The 23033-nt window shown below is 48.6% G+C and overlaps 1 protein-coding gene across 7 annotated transcripts in view; it reads left to right on the forward strand.

Moving 5' to 3' along the window:
* Positions 1-11987: 11987 nt before the first annotated feature.
* LOC135324402 (ras GTPase-activating-like protein IQGAP2) overlaps positions 11988-23033 on the forward strand; it is a 126829-nt gene continuing 115783 nt past the window's right edge. For 5 of the 7 annotated variants that reach the window (XM_064500567.1, XM_064500565.1, XM_064500568.1 and 2 more), the window contains exon 1: positions 11989-12104. In XM_064500567.1, the coding sequence (XP_064356637.1) occupies positions 12059-12104 (46 nt within the window). In that variant the 5' untranslated portion in view covers positions 11989-12058. Of the gene's footprint in view, positions 12105-23033 lie in introns of all 7 variants that reach the window. The other 2 variants (XM_064500562.1, XM_064500563.1) reach the window with 1 other exon arrangement.

The raw sequence follows: 23033 nt of genomic DNA on the forward strand, positions 1-23033 counted from the left end.
GCACGGCAGGGGTATGTTATCAGCCAAAGGGTCCAGTCAAACTCTGTGTTAGCATACTGGTGTAAGGTATAACAATCTGTGCATCTGAAAGGCTAATAGGAATTTATACAATAAACTATGGTTCCATGGGAACCAGGCATCCACCACCACCAAAAAAAAAAACCCCACAGCACTGCAACAACAATATCTCTTTATTGCATTTGTGCTCTAAGAGCCCCAGAAAAGCATCAACTGATAAAATGTGGTAGCTTTAAAATAACAAAAAACTGCTGAGTTATTTATATTCTGCCATATCCATGGCTGGATCAGGAATACATTTCCAAATATAGGTTATTCCAAACAGATGATGGAATAAACAAAGCACATGAGCTTCTTCAGCTGTGTCACCAATAGGGAAAAGTTAGGCTACATGTGAATTTAAGCATTTTTCAGCTGATGCAAAGCATTGTCTGCAAACCCAACAACCCCTAGGGCACACGTGAATTTGTGACTGTCCTTTGGCAACCAGTCTGTTCTATTTGTGGTGGAGTGTGAAAAAAATTCTTCATCTAGTAAGTATTACCAGCGAAAGTAGTAATCCATGTTAAAAGTTCTCTTAAAATTACACCCTCATCTATCTACGTTTGAAGCGGGTGGATACTATAACTATGCTGGTCTCTTCATCTAATGGAGATGAAGCTTTTATGTCTGTGTCTCCTAGTCTCCTGATTGAGGGAAGAAATTAAGCACTTTTGTGCAGAAGGGAATGCACAATGCAAAAGGGAATATGGGAGAAGAATTGCACATATGCTTCCTAAATACCTTACAGAAACTTCATCTGGTCTGCAGAAAACCTTCAGCAGCAAAGGATTCTTGTGTCAACAGGGCTTAGAGCAGTTTTGCAAATGTAGCGTGTGATCCTGTCAAAAGGTCATTTCTGCATTTTTCTGAATAATTTTGCAGACATACCTGTGTCAGCCTGAACTGGAAAAAAATAGACCTCTGGCCAACACAGTTATTCTAGCAAAGTGGTGATGCTTAATTTAGAGCATTAGGTGCTTCATTTAGAGCACCATGTGCGTGCGTGCATGTGTGTATGTATGTATGTATATGTGCATGCACCTTTGTATTGTGTGAATGGATACAAGTACATAGAGACTGTGGGTGCAAATGTAAGAGGAGGAGGCAAAATTTTGTGGAATGCAGCATTATGTATACCTGACACTGAACTTTAAGACATATCATGCGTGTCCTCCATTTGGTTTGCATTTGACTAGCATGCCAGCTGGATTGTGATTATTATTTAATCCATTGCAATTGTAAAGTTAAGCATATGATATATTGGGGTGCTGTGAGATCAGTATCTGATCCAAATCGCTCCCTCTCCCACTTAGTCATCTCTGGAACTTCTATATGACACTTCATGTTGGCAACAGAGAAAAAGAAATGGCTCAAAGTTCTCCATAGGCTTTCCTAAGAATCATAAGATGAGCTGAAAATTGTACCATTCTGTATGTTTTCTCATGGCACTATATGCAAACTCTCAAAATACTCAGCTGAATTCACTCTTTCTGCAGAAAGCACGCAGATGGATTGTGTTACTTCCTGCTCTTGGAGTGGACCAAATTGGTCTGAATGCTACTGCAGTAATGATTTTGTATCATTACTGCAGACTATTGTTATATATGCAAAATAGCTTGGGAAGACACCAAGAACATGTTACAGAGAGATCCCTTGCTATTTCATAGAGCTAAAAGAAAGGACCTGGCTGCATCGATGTCTGTAGCTATTGAATTACACAGAGGTTCTTAAACTGTGATCCACTATACCGCTATTGACTGTACTATGGTGCACGGCCTTCTTCAAACTTCCACATGGACTCTGCTCAGAAAGCTGAATGTCATCTCTGTGTTGAGACCTGGAGTCAGAAGCTGCAGCTACTGCTGCCAGTGATAGTACGTGAACAAACTCTATTTGGAAATGCTTGCACTAATCCATCTAGGCAATGTTTCCAGCCCTGAAAGTGAGAAGACAAACCAGCGTCGGTCTTATCAACCCTTGATTTATCTGCCAGAAAAGCCATGACTTTTAACCACAGAATGGAAAATTGTCAAAGTATACCTTCAAGCACACCATCATCCAATGCTGAAAAAAATACGTGTTTAAGAATCATTAGCTGCAAGAACAAAATGTGAAATGTCTTCTGTAACGACACTTTGGTTGGTCACATATGTTAATTAGTTTGGCTGAATTCTGATCAGATATAGCTTAGGCTCCAGATCTAGCCTCAGCTCTCCCACAGGATGATAAAGGCAAATGGCATTAAAAAAAAAATCACGATAATGCACAGATTTGGATTGTGGCAGAACAACACTAATTTCATCAGTGGTTGCAATAGCTCTGAATGGTGGATTTTACAGTAGATTGCATCATAACATATATACTTGTGTCTTTCCTTATTAATCATCTAACACTGAAAGTTCTTTAAACAAGAGAAGAAATTCCCTTGCTAAAGGAACACACCCAAACAAACCTGAGACAAAGGAGGGTATGGGAAGATAAGGAGGAGCCATTTTTTGCATTTTTCTTGGACTTTCTTCTTCCCCTCACCCAAGGAACTCCAAACTGAGTTTGGAATTATGGAATTTGCACGTGATTCTTTTGGGCGCTATATTTAAAGCCACATTTGCCCTTCAGGTGCATTCCTGCTAACCACTGCCTTTAACCTCCTAAAATAATCACAAATTCTGACAGAGAAGAGAAATAATTTTCTTCAGGACCTGGGTGTAAGTGTGTCCATACAGACTTCAAACTACTTAACCCTGTGAATCTCAGGGAGTTCTTGACTTTAAATAAAAACATCCTTTATTTTGCAGTCAGACCAGCTGGTGGACTTTACAGAGGATAGGAAGGAGAAATCAGATAAAACTAAGAGTAATTCACTTTCAGCCGTCCTGCAAGTGAAGCCATTAGCGGAATCTTGTATTTGTTATGTCATTTAGCTTTGAGTGGCTCTCCTTGCACACAGTCCCCGCAGGACTGTCTTGCAAACTCAGCTTTCTGCCTACACATATTTTCCAGCACTGGTGGTAGAGCTAGAACATCTGAAAGGAAATCCTACTGTTATATTGATTAGCTGGCAGTTTTTCCTAAGTTTATTTCCCATCCAGTAGGTTTGGTGGACCTTGGTGGGCCTTGGTGAACTGTTATCTATCAATATGTTCCCATGATATTCCATAAATGATAAGATTGCAGAAATGATTGTTTTGTTAGTCTCTGTTAAACTTATATGAGAAAACAAGCTTAGGCTACTTGAGCACAGGACTCAGGGTAGCATATGCTAGTCTGCAGCCCAGGTCTCAGTATGCCGGAGGAGTTTGACTTCATGCTTTCAGTCTATCTGAAATCAGAGGTTTTTAAAAATTAGAATAAAATGGTGGTTCTGTTCAGAAAAAAAAAAGGCTGCTAGCTATTGCCTTGTTAGCAAAGATGTTGAAGTAGGCCAAGGAACAATAAGATATTGCTATACTCTTGAGTTACAGGAGTATCAGTATTACATAGTATGAACTCTAACCTGTCTTCCACTTTTGGTAGGGCTGTCACACTGTGTTTCGTGAGCTAGAATATATATAAAATGCATAATAGCTACGGACATGAACATAGGGAACCCATGTCCCAGGAGAAAACTCCAGATTAGACTGGCAAAAGCATATCAGGACTACTGACTGATCATAAGCTAAAAAGATAGGTGGATGAGAGCATACATCTGTTTAAAAAGTCCTGTGTAACTAAATATATTACTTTGCATTGTTGTTGTTACAAGAATGTTGAAATCAAGGAAAAATACCAGTTCACTTCAACATAGGACCCTCCCTTCTTGCAGAAACATGAATGCTGGCCATGTCAGGGGAGCTAGTTTTATTGCAGAAGCCATTTCTGGTTATTGAAAATACGCAGGTCCACGTTGGTATAGTGCCATTTCCAATCTGACCTGCAGGTGGAGAAGGAAAAATAGCTACCAAAAAGGATCAGGAAAGATCTCACTAACATAAAGCTTGCCTAGAGCTTCAGCTGTATTGCACTTTGCACAGCAGCAGGCCGAGATCCTCAGCTTGCAGGTAAACTTACTGACAGGGAAACACGCGCCTCGTAACGTGGGCAAGCAAAATACCCTGAGCTGGGGACTAGTTTACCTCTGCCCACAGACAGTGAGTGCTCAGGGAGAGATTAACTCAGCAGCAAATCACACTCATTGCTTCAACCAGGGCATTTTCAGGAGCTTTGTAATTGCCAGAAGGTTTTGCTCTGGGATGAAACTTTGCAAATAGCACTATGGAAATCTTCTAACAGCAATCAGTCACTGAAAAGAGATATTTAGAAGTTCTACTGGTAAAAAACGAGTGGTTTCACATAGCTTTTTGCTCCCCTGTAACCAGAATTAGCAGCGTGTATTGGGGGGGGCCTTGAGAAGTGAAGCTGATGAGGAGCCCGCTCCACTTGGTATTACATGTCCCTGTGTTTGTGTACGGAAGATGCCCGCTGTTTACCTCCTACGTGCCAACAGCTTACAACTGTTGTGAGGCCTTTGATCCTGCCGGGAAAGCGTGGTGTGGAAAGTGGACACGCTGGAGCCAAAGCAGCAGCCAGGGAGTTGGGCAGCTCCGTCTGCGTGCTGACGCAGCCCCCAGGCTGCCAGCGGCGGGGGCCTCGGGGCACACGGCCTCCGGGACGTACTGTCCCAGGGGTGAGCCAGGCTTTTGGGTTCCCCCGGCGGGTGTCGAGCTGCAGCGGGCTCCGGGCCCTGCCACAAGTGCTGCTGACACAACCCTGTAACCAGCATCAGGATCCCACTCCCTCACGACCTACATGGGCTTCTCGTTATTTTTTAGGTGGAGTTTAAGATACTGGTTTTAATTTTACAGCTGTGGCTGATTTGGGATCTCGTTATCTGAGGAAAACCTTTTTCCCTTAGAATAACAGCAAAGCAGCTTCCTGGAAAGTAAATGCAACTGAAACCATTTTGTCTTAAATAAGAGGAAGCTGCTGACACTGTGTTTTCTGTGAAGGTCCTGGATGCTGAATTAGATTTTCTTCCTTAGCCTCTCGGAGCCTGAATTTGTCGGTCTTTTAGACACGTTCTTCATTTTTACACTAATGTGAATAATGAGAAGCTTTTCAAAAGACTGGAGCTGTGCCAGTGGAAAAGTGGTGGAAATGAGAAGACCAGAATTAGTCTAGTGGAAATCCATAGGAGCCCAGTCTGTGCTTTATCTGTGGGGTAGCCCTTGGCAGGCAGGAAATAGCTGTGAGGTTGCTTTAGTTGTCACACGCTACCCTGTAAATGTAAAGCTCCTAGTGCTCTGCCAAGAAAGCAATAAATAAATAATATATTAATGAGTGAATAATGCATGGACTCTTAGCAGAGTGGAAACATTACCAGGCACATGCGATCGCAAGGAAGCACACTGTATTACAAAACCAAAAACACAAACACCGCCACAAGCATTTCTAGCTCACAGATAACACGTGCGGAAACAATCTAAATTTTACTTTTGCTGCATCCAACCCGGTAGAGAAAGCTTCTTGCTGAATCTGCTTGCTACAGCCGGGCACAGATGTTCCCTCCTTTCAAACAGTTCTGAATTCATTTTTATGGTCATTCATTACATCTAGACCCGGCGGGTCACTCCCCGCTGAAGTATTCTGTCAAATGAATAAATATTTATTCCAACAGACAAATGGAAAAAGCTCTTTTTTGGCAGAGTTCTTGGAGAAAGATTATCACCTCTGTCTTGCAAAACTCTGCCACTTTTACAGGAACCAGGGCATTTGTCCAAGACATTTTGAACAAATACTTTTTTTTTAAACCTGTTCAAGCAGAGAAACTGGTTTCTTAGGTACCTTGGCAGGCAGGATTTAACCAAGCCTTGCTGGGACTCTAACCTCGATGAGAAAAATGGAGGGAGCCCTCACCTGAGAGGAACGGACATATAAAAGTACACCTTAAAAACGCACCTTAGATAAGGCTGTGGCTTATGATATGAGGCATTTAGGGGTAACACCAGCAAGGTATGGTATAGCGTGACATTCCCACCCCACCGCTGCTTCTCACTTTCACCACAGCCCCCCCCCTCCCCCCCCCAGTTTACTTACGCAGCTCCCGTGGGCTGAGCTGGCTTCTGAGACACCACGCTTTTCGGAGGGGTAAGAGAAAAGTGAGGTCAGATCAGTCCTGCGGCTGGGTTAATGGTGCGGCCCACCCAGATCCTTAGGCCAGCACAGTAACATAAGCCGCTATTTGTGTCAGGAACCCATAGCTACAGTCACGGCTGCAAAACACTTTCTGAAGTGCAGTTCCAGCATGTACCACCAAAGTGCTGCTTCGGCAGTGACGGCCTCCCGGATTCAGACGCATTCGTCTTTCTGCCAGGACTGCTTTAACGAATTTGGCAAGTCATTCCCCCATCCAGGCAGATCATGTATGGAGCTAACAGTATCTAAAAGATGGTAAAATCCAGCCTTGTGCCTGAGTGGGTCTTCTCGGATGAGTAGGGTGCAGCTCAGGACCTGGGCTGATGTGGGGCCCAGAATCGCAGTGTTGCCCTCACCAAGGGCCCGGGGTTGGAAATCAGACCCCTTGGGGTCACAAAACTCACTCAGATGTCAGGAGGTTTTACTGACAGAAATGCTGGGGGAAACGATTTGTCTGTACTTGTAGTTCTCTCCACAAAACAGAAGGCCTAGAAAATTCGTTTCCTTCGAACAATGTGTGTGCAGATTCTCAGGTACCGTGTCACTTTGGCAGCCGGGCCTCTAAGGCAAACACCACGAGATCCGCAAGTGCTGTGAAGCTGCAGGATTTCCGAAGGATGCGCATTGGCAAAGAAGCACTGAATTCATTTCTCTGCCATGTCTTGTCAGGTGTCAGCACTATGCAAAAGTGTTCTTTCATGCACGTTTTTGTACACATCTGGCTTCTTCCTGTGAAAGGTTGGTTCAGGCAAAGTTTCTTGTATGTTTGTTTTCTCTCCAGCCCAAGAACTATTTCTTCTGTTTTTAAACACTGGTTTTTCAATTCCAATTATATATAACTATATAATGGTTGCTCGTTATTTAGAATGTACTACTGAAGCCCAGTAGATCTAGCTCGATGAGGCCTACTTCGGGTTTCTTTTGCTTGCCCTATAAACCATTAGAAGATCTGAGGGACATGTTCTGCTAGAGACTGTGCTTTGGTATTCCGTATTGTCCTCAAGTGTATGTCGTGACAGTTAATAAGTTGAAAAATACTCCCTTGACTGAACAGAACAGTTGCTGCTGATATTGGAAAACACTTTCAACACTTTTGCCCTGGGTCCCCATTTTACCTATCTATTCAGTTTGCTACATTTTGAATTTCTTCCACAGTTAACTATCCCGCAGTTCCTTAAGATGCTTCAGACTGACCCAGCTCCAGCCTAGTTTGAGCTTAATCTGCATTTTCCATTGGTGTTTCTGCCGTGATCCCTCCTACCTTTGAAGGGAAGATCTGGTGCAGGCGCCGCAGGGGGAGAGGGCAGGAGGAGGGGGCGGTTTGCCCCCCTGGGGAGGCAGCAGGGCCTCTCTCCTCCGGACTCACAAGGAAGGCAGAAGGGGCAAGCAATGTCCCTCGCCGTGTTTCCCAGCACGGGGAAGTTACAGAATCCTCGCTAATGCCAGCTGTGGTATTTCAGGGGGCCCTAAGGCCCGTTACGTGGTGACATATTTGCTTACTTACCTCACAACGATCAATAATGCATAACACGAATGCAGCAGTGAGGAGGAGGCTGTAACCTAGCCCAGTGCCCTGTGCTAACCCCTGCAGCTGATGCCTCTCCCTGCAGAGGCGGCAGTTGGTACAGATCATCCCCGAACGACGCGCTGCCGTAGCGCCGCGTGCTGACTGTGCTGCAGGGGCAGCTCCCGGTTTCCTAGTCCCTAATGCTACCACGAGCACCTCTTAACCTTCAGCTTTAATTTGTAAACCCAGCGGTTGTGGCCTTTTTGCTACAATTTATGCAAAGCTCTAGATCGGGGTTCAGGACCCACCTGGGACCCCCATCGAAATCCTCAGCACTTTATTGGGAGCCCAGCTCTGCCACCGCGGCTCCCGTGAGGCATCACCCGCTCTGCTAGCTGACACTTCCAGCAGCGCCGATCTGCCGCGTGCGAAGGGCTCGGGCTGGGCTCCCTCCCCGCCGCTGCTCGGGCCGACCCGCTGCCCTGCCCTGCCTCTCCCCAGCCGCGCGCCCGCCGTCTCCGTGCCTGCGGCCTGGGGAAACCCCCCAGAATAACGGTGCCGTGGCAGATGACTTCGGACACGGCCATCTGCCACGGAAACGAGCACAGCCGGCGGCTTCCCCGCTGCTCGTGCGCGGGGGCTCCCCGAGCAGCCCCCACGCTCAGGCACTCGGCGCTCGTGCCGCTGCGGAGGGGTGTGACTTGCCCAGAGATTCGCCTTCCGTGCTGCCAGACTTTTTTGGTTACGACACATTGCTATTTGGCCTGTAGAAGCACCAGGACGGCAAGTATAGCTCCAGCTTGTTAGGCTTTAATTAGCTGCGCGGAGGAAACAGTGGAAAAGGTCCTTGCGGGACCTGGGCGCCTGTCGGGAGTTATTCTCCTCCTGCATTGCTCGGCACAGATGCAGGCTGCCCTGCCCAAGGAGCAGCTCTGCCTCTGTTTACCCAGGCGGGCGAGTGCTCCAGCCCAGCCTTTCTCTCCTGCAAAAATCAAAAGGGTACAGCGTTTCTCTGTGATAGGTTAAAAAAAAAATTAAATTAGCAAATGGAGTTTTCCTTTCTGTAGGACAAATGCAGCCAGCCAAAGCATATGATTCACAAAAACAAAAAAAAAAGGTAGTGTCACAGAAAAAGTGACACTAAAGCTGCTGTTTCCAACAAAAAGTCCAGTGTCTCTAATTACCTGCATGTATTTGCGTCACTGCCACATAAGCCACTCAGGAATTTCAAATATCAATATCCTTCTCCATGCAAAATCCCTTTGTACACAACAGGACTGTCAAGAAACATGGAGCAGCGTAGGCCATTGAAGATTTTTGATCCAACTGCAGGGAATGAGGTGTATGAAAGATGCACTTTCATTTTCCCGTCCTTCAGTTTTCTTTCGGATCATTTCCCTTTTGGACGTGGAGCAGTTCACAGCTGCCTCTAAAGGCCGGTAACGGGCAAGGCTAAGTCCCGCCAAGCTCGCTCGTGGGCTCGCTCCCTGTGGTGCGAGTCCCTTCGTTCACACACAGGTACGTAAGGCGGAGCTGGGCTGTTAGCAAGCGTGCGGTGAGAAACACATGATCCACCGAGCGATGTCCTTGATACTGCGCTGAGGACATTGATCTTAAGCTCCATTAAAGGACCTGGACTGAGAACAGGAAATGTTTGGATTCAAACATTTACTCTAGATAGCTGACTACACTGATTTCTTAAGTGTACGCTTATTAATAACTATAAAAGCTAAGCATTTAAGCACTTTAAAGAGAACGTGGGCCATAGTCCTAGTCTAGACTGACCAGAAATCTGTGGTTTATTTTATATAATTTATTACAGCCAGGGTCCCGTAACGCGTTGGGAGAGCGCGAACCGTGCTGGCTTCCCTCGCGGGGCAACTCTGCTGCAAGCGCAGCAGGCGACGACCGCCGGTGCCGGGCGCAGCTGCAGCGGGGCTTGGGAAGGGGAGGAAGGAGGAAGGAAAGGAGGGAGGTGCACGAGGCTGCCCGGCCGCGTGACGTGCAGCGCCAGGCAGCCCGCACGGGCAGGCCGTCGCCCCTCGCTTTGTTCCTGCCAGAGGTGTCTAAATCTTCGTGCCGCGCACAGCTGATGGAGCTTTCCTTTTAAGTCAGAAAACCAAAGTTCAACAAATCTAACACAAGAGGTCATGAACTGGCCCACATGGTTGCAGTTTATTGCTCCAGTACACTTTTACCTAGCTCATCTCCCGCCGAGAGCGCTCGGCTGTGTGGTGCCTGTCCTTCTGTGCGCGTTGCGGAGACTGCTGCGACCGAAAAGCCCTCGCAGCTCTCCCACCGCAGCCGTTCGTTCCTCCCCCCGGCCGCCCCCCGCTCCGGGCTGGCACCGGCGTTCAAGAGGCTGCTGCACGAAAGACACTGAGGAACTGATGACCAAAGAAATAACCCTCTCAAAAGGAAAAGTTAATTTTTCAGGTGGATCAGTTCCCTGAGTCCCCACGCGGTGACGTGAATATCTGGGCCAGTGCAGAGCACTGGGGGCAGCGGGGCAGAGGGTACCCCACGGGTATGGGGCTGGGAGACGGGGCTGAAAGGATTGCTTTTTTTCAGCAGCAGTGCCAAAGTACACGCACACGAAACTGGGGTTGCGCATGCTCCTGCCTTTTGTACTATAGCAAGTGAGGGAGCACGGAAACACACCAAAGACTGGCCCTGCCTCACAGAGACCCTCCACGGCTTTCCCTGACGGTTCCTTTGGAGGGAGACCCCCCCTTCTGCTACTTCAAGTGCAGATCGTGTTGAGCATTTTTCAAGAAAGATGTTTTGCTATTTAAAGCATCATGTGGTTCTGTCAAAACTATCTTTTTCGTAAGTTTTTTTTGGTGGAAAACATCACTCAATTTTTTTTAGGCAGAAAAGATATTTTTTAAAACCTTTCCAAAGTTTGTAATTTTGACAAAAGAACAAAAAATGAGGAAAAGTATGTTTTTTAATTTAGGCTAAGTATAACGTGATAAATGACAAAAAAATCACTTAAAGCAAATGTCTTCAATCAACTCAAATGTATTTTTAACTGTGAAAGCAAATCTTTTTATTTTTGTGTTGGCTTGGCTACCCATTTCGTTTCTTCGTAACAGCAGAAGCAAGCATGTTGGTGATTTTTTGAAAGACGCTTCAGTGGCATTCGGAAAGCCAAGTCAGGAGCGAGGCTCCACCGGTCTCTGCGCAGCACACGTTTAGAGTAAGTGGTCACCCCTGTATTGCAGAATGTGCATTTGAGGGGATAAGGAAAAGGGACGAGAGAAAATCAAAATGATCTCTGTAAAAAGAAGTGTCTGTCTTGTTGGGTGTCATTTTTCTCCTGTACTCTTTTAGTCCCTCCGTCCTGTATAATCCCTATTTTAATACCAGAAATGTCCTTTGCCCCCCAACACCTCTTCATCCCAGGAACTGTACCCAGCACAGACAGACACAGGGAACGAGCAGAGCAGCGGCCCTGCAAATGCCCTGCAGACATCCTCACACCTCCGGAAAACCAGAGAGGAGTCTCCTGAGACCTAGCACTGCTTTATTTTGAAAATGAAATTCCCCACAGCTAATGCCGAGAGACGCCGAGAGCATGGCTGCGTCTGCAGGCACGGCCTCGCCCGCGACCACCTGCCCCCCGCTGCAGGAAGCGCAAGGCCGCTTTGCGGGCAGTCTGCAACGCCAGCGAGAGGTGCCCGGCCCCGCGCCGAGCCCCGGGCCCCGCGGGCAGCACCCGCACGCCGCCTGCCCCCGGCGCTGTGGGGCCCGGCTGCGCGGGGCGGCGCCGGCCGTGCAGGGAGGCTGCCTCGCCCTCCAGCAGGACTCGCCCCGCCGCGGCCCTAAAATGTACCGACTTCTGAGAAATTTCTGCTCCTCTCCAGGCCGCTCCGGTGCACTTCGGATGTCGCCTGGGAGCCGGTGGCCACCAAGCCACCGCAAAACGCGAGGCCAGGCCCACGGCCCGCTGCTCCGCTCCCCGCAGCCCGTCCGCCTCCGCCGAGGCCGGGACCGCGCGCGGCACGGAGGGCACGGACAGGGCTGCGCTCCTGCCGTTATTTCTGAATTAATTTTTTAATTAAAAATTTTTCAATTAATTTTTTATTAACTTTTTTTATTATTTTTGCCTGCGGCCCACGCGGCTCGGCGGGCCGGCGGCGGCGCGGAGGGGGGCGGGGCGGGGCGGGGCGCGGAGGGGGGCGGCGGGGCGGGGCGGGGCGGGGCGGGGCGGGGCGGGGCGGCGGGGCGGAGGCGGCGGCGGCGGCAGCAAATCAGCGCGGCCGAGGCCGCACATAAGAAGGGCGGGCGGGGGCGGCGCCCCCCCCCCGAGGCAGGATGCACCATGAGGAGCTGGCGCCCCTGCAGCGGCCCCGCTACGGCTGTGAGTGGGGTCGGGGGCCCGCGCGGCCGGGGAGCGCGGGGCAGCGCCGCGGCCTCCCCCGCCGCCCGCTTTGGTGCTAAAGCGGGGTTTGGGGGAGAAAAAGCACCGGCCGCCGCCGAGACGGGGCGGCTGCGGCCGCGGCTGCGGCTGGGGCAGAGCAGCTCAGCTCCCCGCGGGCTGCGGCGGCGCCGGGACCGGTCTCCACGGGGCTTCCGAAACCTTGCGAGCGGGTCGCGGCTGTGATTTTGGATGGCGACTGGTGGACTTCAGATTGCAGCCGTCGCTTTTCAGCGTAGCGTTGCAACTTCAGATTGTAACTGTGACTTCGGATTGCAACTTCATAGCTTTGAGTTCCTAACTGTACAGTTTCGGGCTCTAGGTTTAGAACTCGGATTCCGACTCTGTGACAACTGCGGATCGTGACTTGAAAAACTCTGGTTTATAGTTCCGTAACTTCGGGTCAGAGCTTCCTAACTTCACGCTGCAGCTTGCGCGCGGTGAGGGGCGGCGCAGGCGCTCGGCAGGAGCCGCGGAGCCCCTCCGCCCCGCCGCGCGGTGCTCGCTCCCGGCGCCGGCCGGCTCCCGCGGCGGCCCCAGGCGCGGCTCTCGTGCGGAGCCCTGCCGCGGGGGCTTCGCCACCGCCTTAAAAGCACACCTGTTACTTCAGGCAGTGCTGAATGTGAGCATGCAAATTACCTGTAAAACTCTCGGCCCCGGCATCCCGTGGTCTGGTTAGCAGCTTTCCAGGTTTCAGCAGAGCAGCTTTTTAAAAACTGCTCCTGCAATCTTTTTTTGACAAAAACACAACCTCCCTCACCCATGCGAGGTGCCACCATGCTTCCACCCTGGTAGACAGCGAAGGTGCTAGCTGGACGCGTCCCCGTTGGCTTGCAGGGTGCTGCACCCTCCTGAGCGCTTTCCTAGGCCAGCGGCTGCAGGCGGGGCAGGCTCTGAGCCGTCCTGTGGGTCTGGCTGTTTGCTTGTGCTAGCCGGTGTCCGACGGGCCTTTCAGGGCATGTTCACGGTTGCTGGTACAGATAATGTTTCTCGGTGTGGTTGCTGGAGACGTGCAGCATGTGCGTCTGTGTTAGCACGTTAGTGATGATGAGAGTTTGCTTTTGAAGCAAATCGCCCAGGCGTCCCGGCGTGCCGGTAGGGCGGTCTCGCAGCAGGCGCCTGGGGGGACGCCACGCTGGAGGGGACACTCGGGGCAGCCCTCTGGGCGCGGGCGAGCGTTTCGTTCACGGAAGCGAACTGGAGCTTGCCCAGAGTGTATAAAAGCCCTGAAACGCAAGTGGTGTGGCAGGGCCTCGACAGCGGGTGTTTCACTGTGCAGTTCAGGTCTGGCTGGTTCTTGAGACTTGCTGGGCTGGACATAAATGTGGCACTTGCTAATTTGCCATAAAGTCCTATATGGTCAAAGATGGGGCTTTGTGAGCAGAGGGCTCGTCCTTTGTGCCCAGGTCCCTGTCCCTGCAGCAAGGGTGATGTGATGACCTTATTCAGAGGTGTTCGGGGTATCTTTAAGAATCTCAGGCCTTTATTTGCCATGGGAAAGAATGACCATGGTAAATGTGTTGGATATTGACTTGACAATGCAGTCTACCTCTCTGGACTTATGCTTTGCTGTGATAGTTAAGAGTCACTTGCCAGGGAGCGAGAGGAGAAGATGGTGCCTTCAGCTTTAGCCCCTCTCCTGGTGCCTTCTGTGCTCTGCTGGGAGCAGAGGAGCGCGTCCTTCTCGGCTCGTCTGGCTCCTGTTCCCCTCCGATCAATGTTGCCTGCTTTCCTGGGCTCAGGTGGCTCCCTTCAAGGCTACTCAGTCCTTCCCTGAGTGAGAGATTGTGGCTGCTGTGCACCAATACATCCTTGTCTTTTGCCTAGACCTTTTCCCTGCAGAGGACAGGACAAAGCCGCCTCAAATATGCCAGGTTGACACCTATAATTAAGAACAAAAAACCAAACTGAAACAAAAACCAGCAACAAAAAAACGCCCATACTCCTGCAAACCATCGCCTTGTTTGTAGTTGTATAACAAGTATGAGTACATATATTGGGTACGTTTTTTGGTTGTAGCTGTATCTAGAGAACCCAGTATGTTTTCTCTACGCTATATTTGTCTGCTGTTGGGGTGATGAGGAGAGATGAAATAACTTTTTTTTAAAAAAAGGTAAAGAAAAGCCAAGAAAGGAGAAAAGGCTCTCTAACTGGAAAGCTTATGGCAGCATTATTTGAGCTCTGAAGCCAGTTGTAGATTGTACATTCTCTATATACGTTCAACCGTACGTTGTCTCTTCTCTAGAGCCGCACTTTGGCTCACTGGCAAGCACAACTGACTGCGTTCAGGACAGCTCTAATTAGTGCGTCTGTGCTGGCTTTTCCAGCAGAGTTAATATGTTGTCCAAGTTAGGCTATCAAATTGCTAAGACTCCTTGCTCCAGTGGACTAGTACTGTTTTAAACATTTAGCCTAACCTGGACTTTCAACTTTGGTTTCAAGCTCCTGGCAGAGTTCCTATGTTGCTCTGAAGAAAATTGTCATTTTAACGGAGGTGATAATTCTCTGCTAGGAAGTAGATGAAACTGTCTTCATGCGTATCAGTAGCATTTCAGTGCCATGATTAGAGAGGAGAGCATGTGCACGCTTCAGGTATGTTTTGAGCTTGATGGATACTGCTGGGAGAAGTGTCCCTGAGCATCAGGGTCTAAGACCGTTTATTTAGTTAAGCGAGTTCGAATTTTAGCACACAGGGAGAGTAACTGAGAGGGCATATCCCTAACTTAAAAATGAGCTTTGTGTTGCAAGTTTTGCCAATGTAGTAAATCAAAAATGTCCATCTGGAAAAAAATCTTGGAGCTGATCATTTTCAAGATCCCTTTCCAGCGCTTGGTCAGGGAGGATGCTGTATGTTGGAGACAGGCCCTCAGAGTGAAATCTCTGGGCCTGCTCTGGGGCTGTTGGGCCAAACCCCTGTGGCTTCAAGAACCACGTATTGAAAGGTGCCTCCAGCCCCCCATTCTGTCAACAGCTTAAAAAAAGATGTGGAAGAGATTTCATTTTCATCGAGTTTTTCAGATGTTCATGTCCAGCACGGACTCAAGTGAGATCATGCCGAGTACAAGGAAGTAGCTTATACAGCAGAAACGGTATTAACAGGCTCACTGCAACTGAATTTACATAGCTGATTTCCAGTGTGGCTACAGCTGTTTTCTGGCTTGTTTCTCAACCCCAGCACAACTGATTGCAAAGGTTCACCGAGCTGCGGAGAACTGGGACTTGTAATAAAACTCAAGGTACGAGTGATTGTTATGATAAAAATGTTTGGTGCTGTTGAATGTTATGGAGAGAAAAGTATAATTCTTTATTGCGCCTTTCAGGTTAAATGTGAAGATAGTAAATCAGGCAGCAGTAAGTCTTCAAGAAAGCTGTTTTCCCAACACCTTCACGTCCTTAGTAGCTTGGTCTCCCTGAAAGCTATGTACAGAAACAAATGATTACTTATGTTTTATAGGAAATGTCTGAACAGCTTCATGACACTTTCAGGAATGTAATAAAGCTACAGTGAGTTAGGCCGTGAAAGTCTGGATTTGCAAAGGATTTCAGGCATTTCCATGCTCAGCGTAGCTGACTTAACGTACTTGGGTTAGTGTGCCCCAGGTCCCCAGGTACCGACTGGGAGAGAAGCTAGATGCTTCAGCATCATCAAAGGTGCTGAAAAGGAGGTGCTGGGAAATGGGTCAGAAATGAATGCCACACAGGGCTGTCCCTGAAATTTTGACCTTCTTCTGAACTGAGACATGCAGCCAAGCTGGGTTTTGCAGCTGGGAATATCTTCTTTTGGATACAGCTGGAGAAATCTTCGTTTTCCTGCTGAAGCTGGGAAGCTGGGTTCATGGGGCCAAGATGGGTAAATACAAGGGAGACTGACTTTGTCCAGCGACGAGGGCGTAGCTCGCGCGGAGGGAGAGCCCCACGCTGCCGGTCCTGGCTCCCAGGACGGCTTCTGTGGCTGGCGCTAGGCGTTACCAGATGAGGCAAATGAGCAGGAGCGAAGTTTTAAGAGGGGGAGCTGCACTGCGTGTGGAGATAGGCAGGGGGAATCAGCTTGCTCGGATGTGAAACGGAGCCTACGCCTCTCTGCGAAACTGCATCTAGGCTCCTACTTCTGCAGGATGTGAAAGCTCGCAAACCAGTGGCTTTTAGAAAAGTGTTTGACTTCAGAACCTATAAATTTTTCTCTGCATGTCTGTAGTGAGTGAAGGGAAACAAATGGCTATTTTTCAATTGCAGAGGAAAAATCTTTTGGTAAACCTTTCATAGGATTTGACTAAATGAAAACAGATGGGTGAATACATTCTTTTTTTAAAAAATGTTTGACTGTATCCCATGCATATATGTTCTTTTGGGTATATACTTTCTGCAGCACTTGTGGCTTATGAGAACACTTTTCTTCTAGTCCTTTTTTTATTGATGGGTGTAATGTGGCAACCAAACACTGTTTATCTCTTCTTCTTTTGTACGTTGCTAATAATTAAACTGCTGAATGAGGACTTGAAAAGTTTAACTGCTTTGTTTAATCAAGTGCGTGTAATTCATTCGTAGGAGTGGTTCTGTGCTTTATTCTGTACAAAGCAGGCTCATCTCCCCCAAAGTCTCCTTGGTAAAGAAAAGACCGAGCTATGTTACAGCATGTTGGAAGCTACTTGAATGTTGTTAAAACAGGAAGTATTAATATTAAACTGGAAACAATTTATAGCACACGCGAGTGTGCTAGCTCAAGTCCAGTACTTGAGTCAGAGAACAGGAGGTATGCAGATCTGCAACTTGCTTTTTCTGTTAAAACTACTATTTCAGTTACATAGTAGTTCTAGCTCAAGATTTGTTTGTTACAGTTTCTGACTCAAGTTGGCTATGATATACTAGGAATAATCTTAAATTTGTGGTGGGAAAAACGACGGTGACAGGCAGGAGTGGTGGGTCATATTTAGCTGGGATGATAAGCAAGTGGTGTGTGCTCCCGTGCTCTGCGCCTTGCAGGAAATGATTAACCTGCTGTGTTTGCTTCACTTGTCCAGACTGTTTTGGTGGTTTTTGGGAGTCAATATCCTTGAACTCCTATGTGCTGTGGAGGCAAAGCGCGGTGTTGGCGGGGGAGCGGTGCCCACCTCCGGGGGTCTGTGGGGCATGCCGGAGGGCAGGCTTGGGGCACCCGTCCGGGGGGTGCAGAGCCTCGGCTGCGGATCCCCGGGCTTTGAGGAGGATGGTCCACGGGAAGTTTTGTGCCTTATATCCACAGCTGGGGAGAGGGGGGAAAGGGCGGAGGTGGGAGCTGCTGCTCCAGCTGGCGCAGGGGCTGGGTTTGCGCTGCTGGGCGCTGCGGCAGGGGCTGCGGGGCGAGCGACGGGCTGGCGGAGCCGAGGGGACGGGATCGCTGTCCTCCCGCGGGGGTCTGGGAGCTGGTGGGGTAGAGGGAAGGGGAACTTTGCTTTGGACGTCAATACCCCTGCTCCCCTTCAAGGGAGATACTGAATCAGGTGGTGTTCGCACGAATCCAGCACGGCACTCTTCTCTCCCTCCTACACTTTTTGTTTGAAATGGGCAAGCAAATAATCAACCTCTAAGAACTTGTCAGTGGCCTATTTCAGCGTTAAATTTAAAAATTGCTGTTTTTGTCAAAGTTAAGTCAGTATGCATCAGCCAGAAGCACTTACCTGGAGGTACTTTGTCATTTTTATCCCTTCTCCGTTATAACTTACTGCTCAAGTCAAAAGACAGGATAAGTGCGAGTTCTCCAGGAACCGGATGCCAGGAGCACCTTACGGCTCTGACTCGCAACCGCTGGCAAACCACTGCTGCTCTTTAAGGAGCTACTGGCTCAGGGGGCTGTGTCTGCCCTGCCAGCCCGGAGAGGTGGCAGAGAAAGGTGTCCTCATCCCGGGTGCTCCCCTTTGCTTGGGGGGATCAGGATAGGCAGCCAGCGACGATGGCTTCAGCCCGACCCTGAGCTGTGACAAGCGACTCCTCTGCCGGTCCTTGCTGGCGGGTTCTGGCCTGCTCTGTTCGAAGTGCGGCACGAGGCTCTCGCGGCATCTTGCTTAAACCACGTCCCACCTGGCCTCACAGTCTGAGGGGGTACGGTTGGGAAATACAGTTGTGCAAGCTAGTCGTGGTCTCTTGGTCATTCGCCCTGAAGGTTAAGAATACCCTCCTGCATTTGTGCATCAAGCATTTGTGCTTGGTTTGTAGAACTGCTCCGTACAGCTTTGTTTGCAGGATCAGAGCCTCACAGCTTCTAGGGGCACAGCACAGGATAACCTGGGGAGAGCAGAAGTGTGAAATGCACGAACTGTGTACAAGAATATGCTTCATTAAAGCAGCTGCTTTTTCACAGGATTGAAGGCTAATAGATGTTTTACTCATGGTTTTAGGAGGGCATGTCAATGGTATTTTGGGGAGCCATAGGTAAGTACAGAAGGTATCTGTGCCTAGTAGTCTGGTTAGAGTGATTATAAACAAAGTAAAACAGCTGAAAATTGAACAAGACACAGGTTTGCTTTGCTGAAAACATGCTCCTGTATCTTAGGGTCATCTTTCATGAGGGGAGCTGCTCTTCCCAGCCGGTCTTACTTACGCTGGGATCCCGGATCCCAGCTCACACCTTGCTATGGACTGTTGTAAGCAAGGAGTGAGGTTTCTGCGTGGTGTCTGGGTCTGCTGAGCATGCCTTCAGCTGATCTGCCACTAATGCTCCTGCGATGTGCGGAGACCTAATCTGTCAGGAAACTAATCACTCTGGGCAGGGTCGATTTGCGCTGCTGGATTTTCAGCCACTTGAGGCCCCTGCAGCGGCTCGGAGCAGCTTGCGCAGCTGCTGGAGCTCGCTCCGGGGAGGGGGAGCGCGTGGGGCCAGGTGGGGCTGCGGCAGCCAGCGTTTAAGTGTGTTTAAATTGCCCTGGAACCGCACCCTGAAGCTGTAGTTTCATGTGCGCTTTCAGTCAGCGCTGCTGCTGGAAGAAGCAACCATGACTCCTTCCACCAGATTATTTTGGGCTGGACTGGGGCCCGGTCTGGCTCGCAGCGTGAGCCCGCGGCCGGGCCCGCCAGCATGACGTAGCCGCTGGAGCCGGGATGAGCGCTGGTGGCTGGGGGACGGCAAGCTGAGTCGGTTTGAGTGGTGTTACTGCCGAACGTGGGGTTTACTGTTTGATCCGCAGAACGCGGGTGTGATGGGGTCGCAGACCGCGCGGGGGGCACCGGCCCGCGGGTTAACCAGCGGCAGCGAGGGCCCCCCAGGCCTTGGGGACGACGCAGCGCGACTGACCGTGGCCGCGCCAGCTCTGCTGCGTCCTCTCTGCTGGGCGCTGCTGCCCGGCCAGGGCCTCGCTCGGCCGCCCGTGCGGGCCCGTGCTGAGCGCCGGCCGCGGGAAGGGGGGCCGCGGGGCCGCCCCACACTGCCCTGCTCCCTGCAGAGCCTCCAGTTACCCAAGGGCTCTACGAGGGGATTCGGTTGCTTTAACCCTGCCGTTTCATAAAGCTGTAAGTAGCCATAAAGGCACTGCAGTGGTAAGAAAATTGCAAGAAACTGTCTCAATATCAGACGAATGGAATGAGGAATAAAATTGAATATTCCTTGTATGTAAATTAAGATGTAATAGTTTTCCAGTGTGCTTCTGCCAGTGATACTCCTCTTGGCTTGTGGGGCCTTGTAAAACTGTAGGAACAAGATGAGGCTTGAGTATGTACTGCTTGCTTCTGTGATTTTTTTTAATTTTTTTGAGATCAACTGTTTTGCCTGGTTTTGATTCTAATAGCTGGCTGGCCTCGGTTCAGTAGTAAAACAAGTCTTATGTTGCATATGATGTTAATACAATGTAGGAGAAGAAATAATGCGTTGCGATCTCAATATGGATATGCAGTAGTGTGACCTCAGACAGACCACAAAAGGGTACCGAGAAGAGCTGGGAATCCTGCTCAGATGAGGGCAATCTGGGAAAGAGCTTTTACTGAGGAAAAATGGTTATCTGTTTTTACAAAATCAGGCATGCAACAAATGCTTTTTCATTATATCTGAGCTCAGAAGTTGTTCTGAATACTGCTTTCCAGAGCCCAACAGGGGACAAGCTTCACTGTAATTCAGTGAGGGCTGGGAGACGAACCGGCACAAAGCCTCCGTGTGCAAACCTCGGCCCATGTTGTACGGCAGCCGAAGATGTGCAGAGAGTTTACTTGCAGCGATGTTTGCATATCCCTTGGAATTTACATCGCGCCTGACCACGGTGGTAATAAGTGTATAATAAATGGCTGAGAACATCCTGGAAAGTGTACAGCTCTCATCATACTTCAACCAGGCAGCTTGCTTGTTCTCCAAGTCTTGCCTTGATACATATCATGAGAAAGAAGATCATATAGTTTTGCTGTGGATTTAACTGATGTGAGTTATTCTAGAAAGCTGAATGCAACTTTTTAGTATTGTGGGTAGTAACAGGCAAAACAAGAGGCGTAGTTCCCCATAACACCATAATGCTGAACCATGGCAATAACGCCCAGTAGTTTCCTTTTTTTGATTTTTTTCCCCAAAACTTAATTTTAAGTAGCTTAGTTTTAAGTTCTAGCAAAAGTGTTAACTTCTGAAGTAGTGCTTCAAAAAAGGAAACAAAATGTGGCTGTGCAGCAGAAGGCACAAGTCAGTGTTCAGCCATTAAGGATGTGAATTCTCTTGTTGGGTAAAGACTTTAAAACTTGAAACTAGTAGCCTAATTTGACATTAAATTTATGTGCACTGTGTGTACTACGGTTGCCATAACAATGACTGAAAGCTAGTTACACTTCCTGTGTTTTAGTGGTCTTGATATTGCTATTTTAAGTAGAATGCATGCTTGCTTTGAAGCAGTTGCATAATGCTTAGAAAATTCTCCTGATATTTTATTCTTGATATAATTTAACATTGACTGTGGTATCTTCGTTAGTGGAAATGGATTCAGGGCAGAGAGGGAGCTGTCTTGTGGTCAGGTATTTGCTACGCTAATCTGAATTTCAGTTTTTGTAGAGTGGATTAGGGAGTAGACACAAGGAAGCAAGCTGAAAAATTAAATACTTCTAGATAAGAAATCGACAAAGTTTGTATCAGTTTAGAGGAAATCTTAATTTAGTAGAAGTAATGTGGTTGTTTAGAGACTTGCTAGGGCATGATTTGGGTGAAAGTACATCTTGGTTGTGTGTGCAGCTGTCAGTGACTTGTTCTGGTAATGAAAATACTGCATTTATTGATAAGTAAGGAGGAACATTTGGCTCACTTTATCTGATGTTCTGCAGTGGTATGTACGATAGTAGATGTGTCATATTGTCACTCAAAGCAGTTTTGACTCTATCTACTCGGGCACTGGACCTACTGTGTGAAAGGGTGGGGCTTTGCCCTCTCCAAACCTCGCTTGGAGGTCTGAGATTAGAGAGTTAAATTTGTGCTTTAGTTCTCTCCTATAGCTCTAACTATTTCTGATGATGAAGGAAAAATGTAGTTCTTATTACTGTGTATGTAAATGGGAAATAAGGGCCAGACAACTCTATTTTGAATTGCCCCAAAGCCCCGTGTGGGCAATTGCCGCCAAGCAGCGTCTCCCTGCCTGCGCGCTGTACTCCTGAAGAGGACGAGCAGGGAGCACTAGGAGGGAGTTATTCTGGATTCAGTGGTGCCAGCTCCAATAACCTGCAAGTGCTTTCTGTTAATCATGGATTTGAGGTGACCAAGCAGGCTTCAGGTGGTAACCGAGGTCGTGGCTGATACCAGGCCGCCTCTGACCTCGTTGCCTGGATGGGTATGCTGGCGTTTGCCTTCTTCCTACAAAAATGGATCTTCTCATCCCTTAAGTAGGAACAAGGGATGTGTGCCTACCTCTGCGTGTCCTCTTGAGCGTTTGTGGCCTGGCACAGTCAGGGCAGAGGGTCCAGTGAGGATCCCTGCGTGGGAGCGGGCATGGCTGACTGGAGGGTGGCCTGGCCCCGTACCTCCTCCTGCTCCTTTCCGGGAGGTCTCCACTCCTGCTGGGCCGTCTCGGGGGAAGAAACAGCTGCTGCGTTTGCTGTTGTTCAGGAGTTGCTTTCCAAGCAGTTAAGCTGCCTTCCCAGTGGAGCTGGGAGCACCTGGGGTAGGGGCAGGAACTGCTACAGCTCTCCTTCACCGTCCCTGCCTCCGGGTGCGCAGAGGTCCCAGTCCTTGCTTAAACTTACGGAGCTTGTGTGTTAGTATTCAGTTTCATAGCCTAATTTTCTTTAATTTTTTTTGTGAATTTTAAGCCATCTTTTATATTAAAGCTGGTCAATCATTCCATGGGTCAGTTTATTTTGTAGGTGTAAACGAACATTTCAGCTCTATTGCCTACAACAGCGTAAGGTTTTCTTTTCCCCATAAAGATTAAATAAAGCTCTTGTGCCTGTAAATCAAAAAGTTGAAATTAGGATCTTTACAGTTATGGTGATGGTGGCAATTACTTAGGAAGGAAAAGCAAGCCATTTTGGGGAGGGAGATGTGTTCCCCAAGTGTATGCCACGAGCTTTGTACCCTTTCACATAATCAATATTTTCCTTTTATTCATGTGTGTATGTTTGTATCTTTAAGGGAAAAAAAAGGTGCTGTAATACTTCAGGTGCTTTCTGGAGCTCCTTCAGAGCATGGTGACAGTGAAGCAGATGGATAGTTTGGATTTTAGCAGAGGAAAGACTCTGCAGCAGACTGGCTGGGGAGGGAGCAGGGGATGATGAATTGCCAACGCAGGAAAACTGAGACCAGATGTCAGGGCTGAGTGTCTCTGCACTGCAATCTTTCTCATGATGATTTCAAATTTACCCAGTATTTAAGCGATGCTTTTGTTTATGGCTTTTCCTAGACAGGTGTTTCAGTCCTCCTGAGTTTTACGGTTCGGACCACAGTCTGTT

This window comes from Dromaius novaehollandiae, chromosome W (assembly GCF_036370855.1).
Source record: "Dromaius novaehollandiae isolate bDroNov1 chromosome W, bDroNov1.hap1, whole genome shotgun sequence".
Taxonomy (NCBI): domain Eukaryota; kingdom Metazoa; phylum Chordata; class Aves; order Casuariiformes; family Dromaiidae; genus Dromaius; species Dromaius novaehollandiae.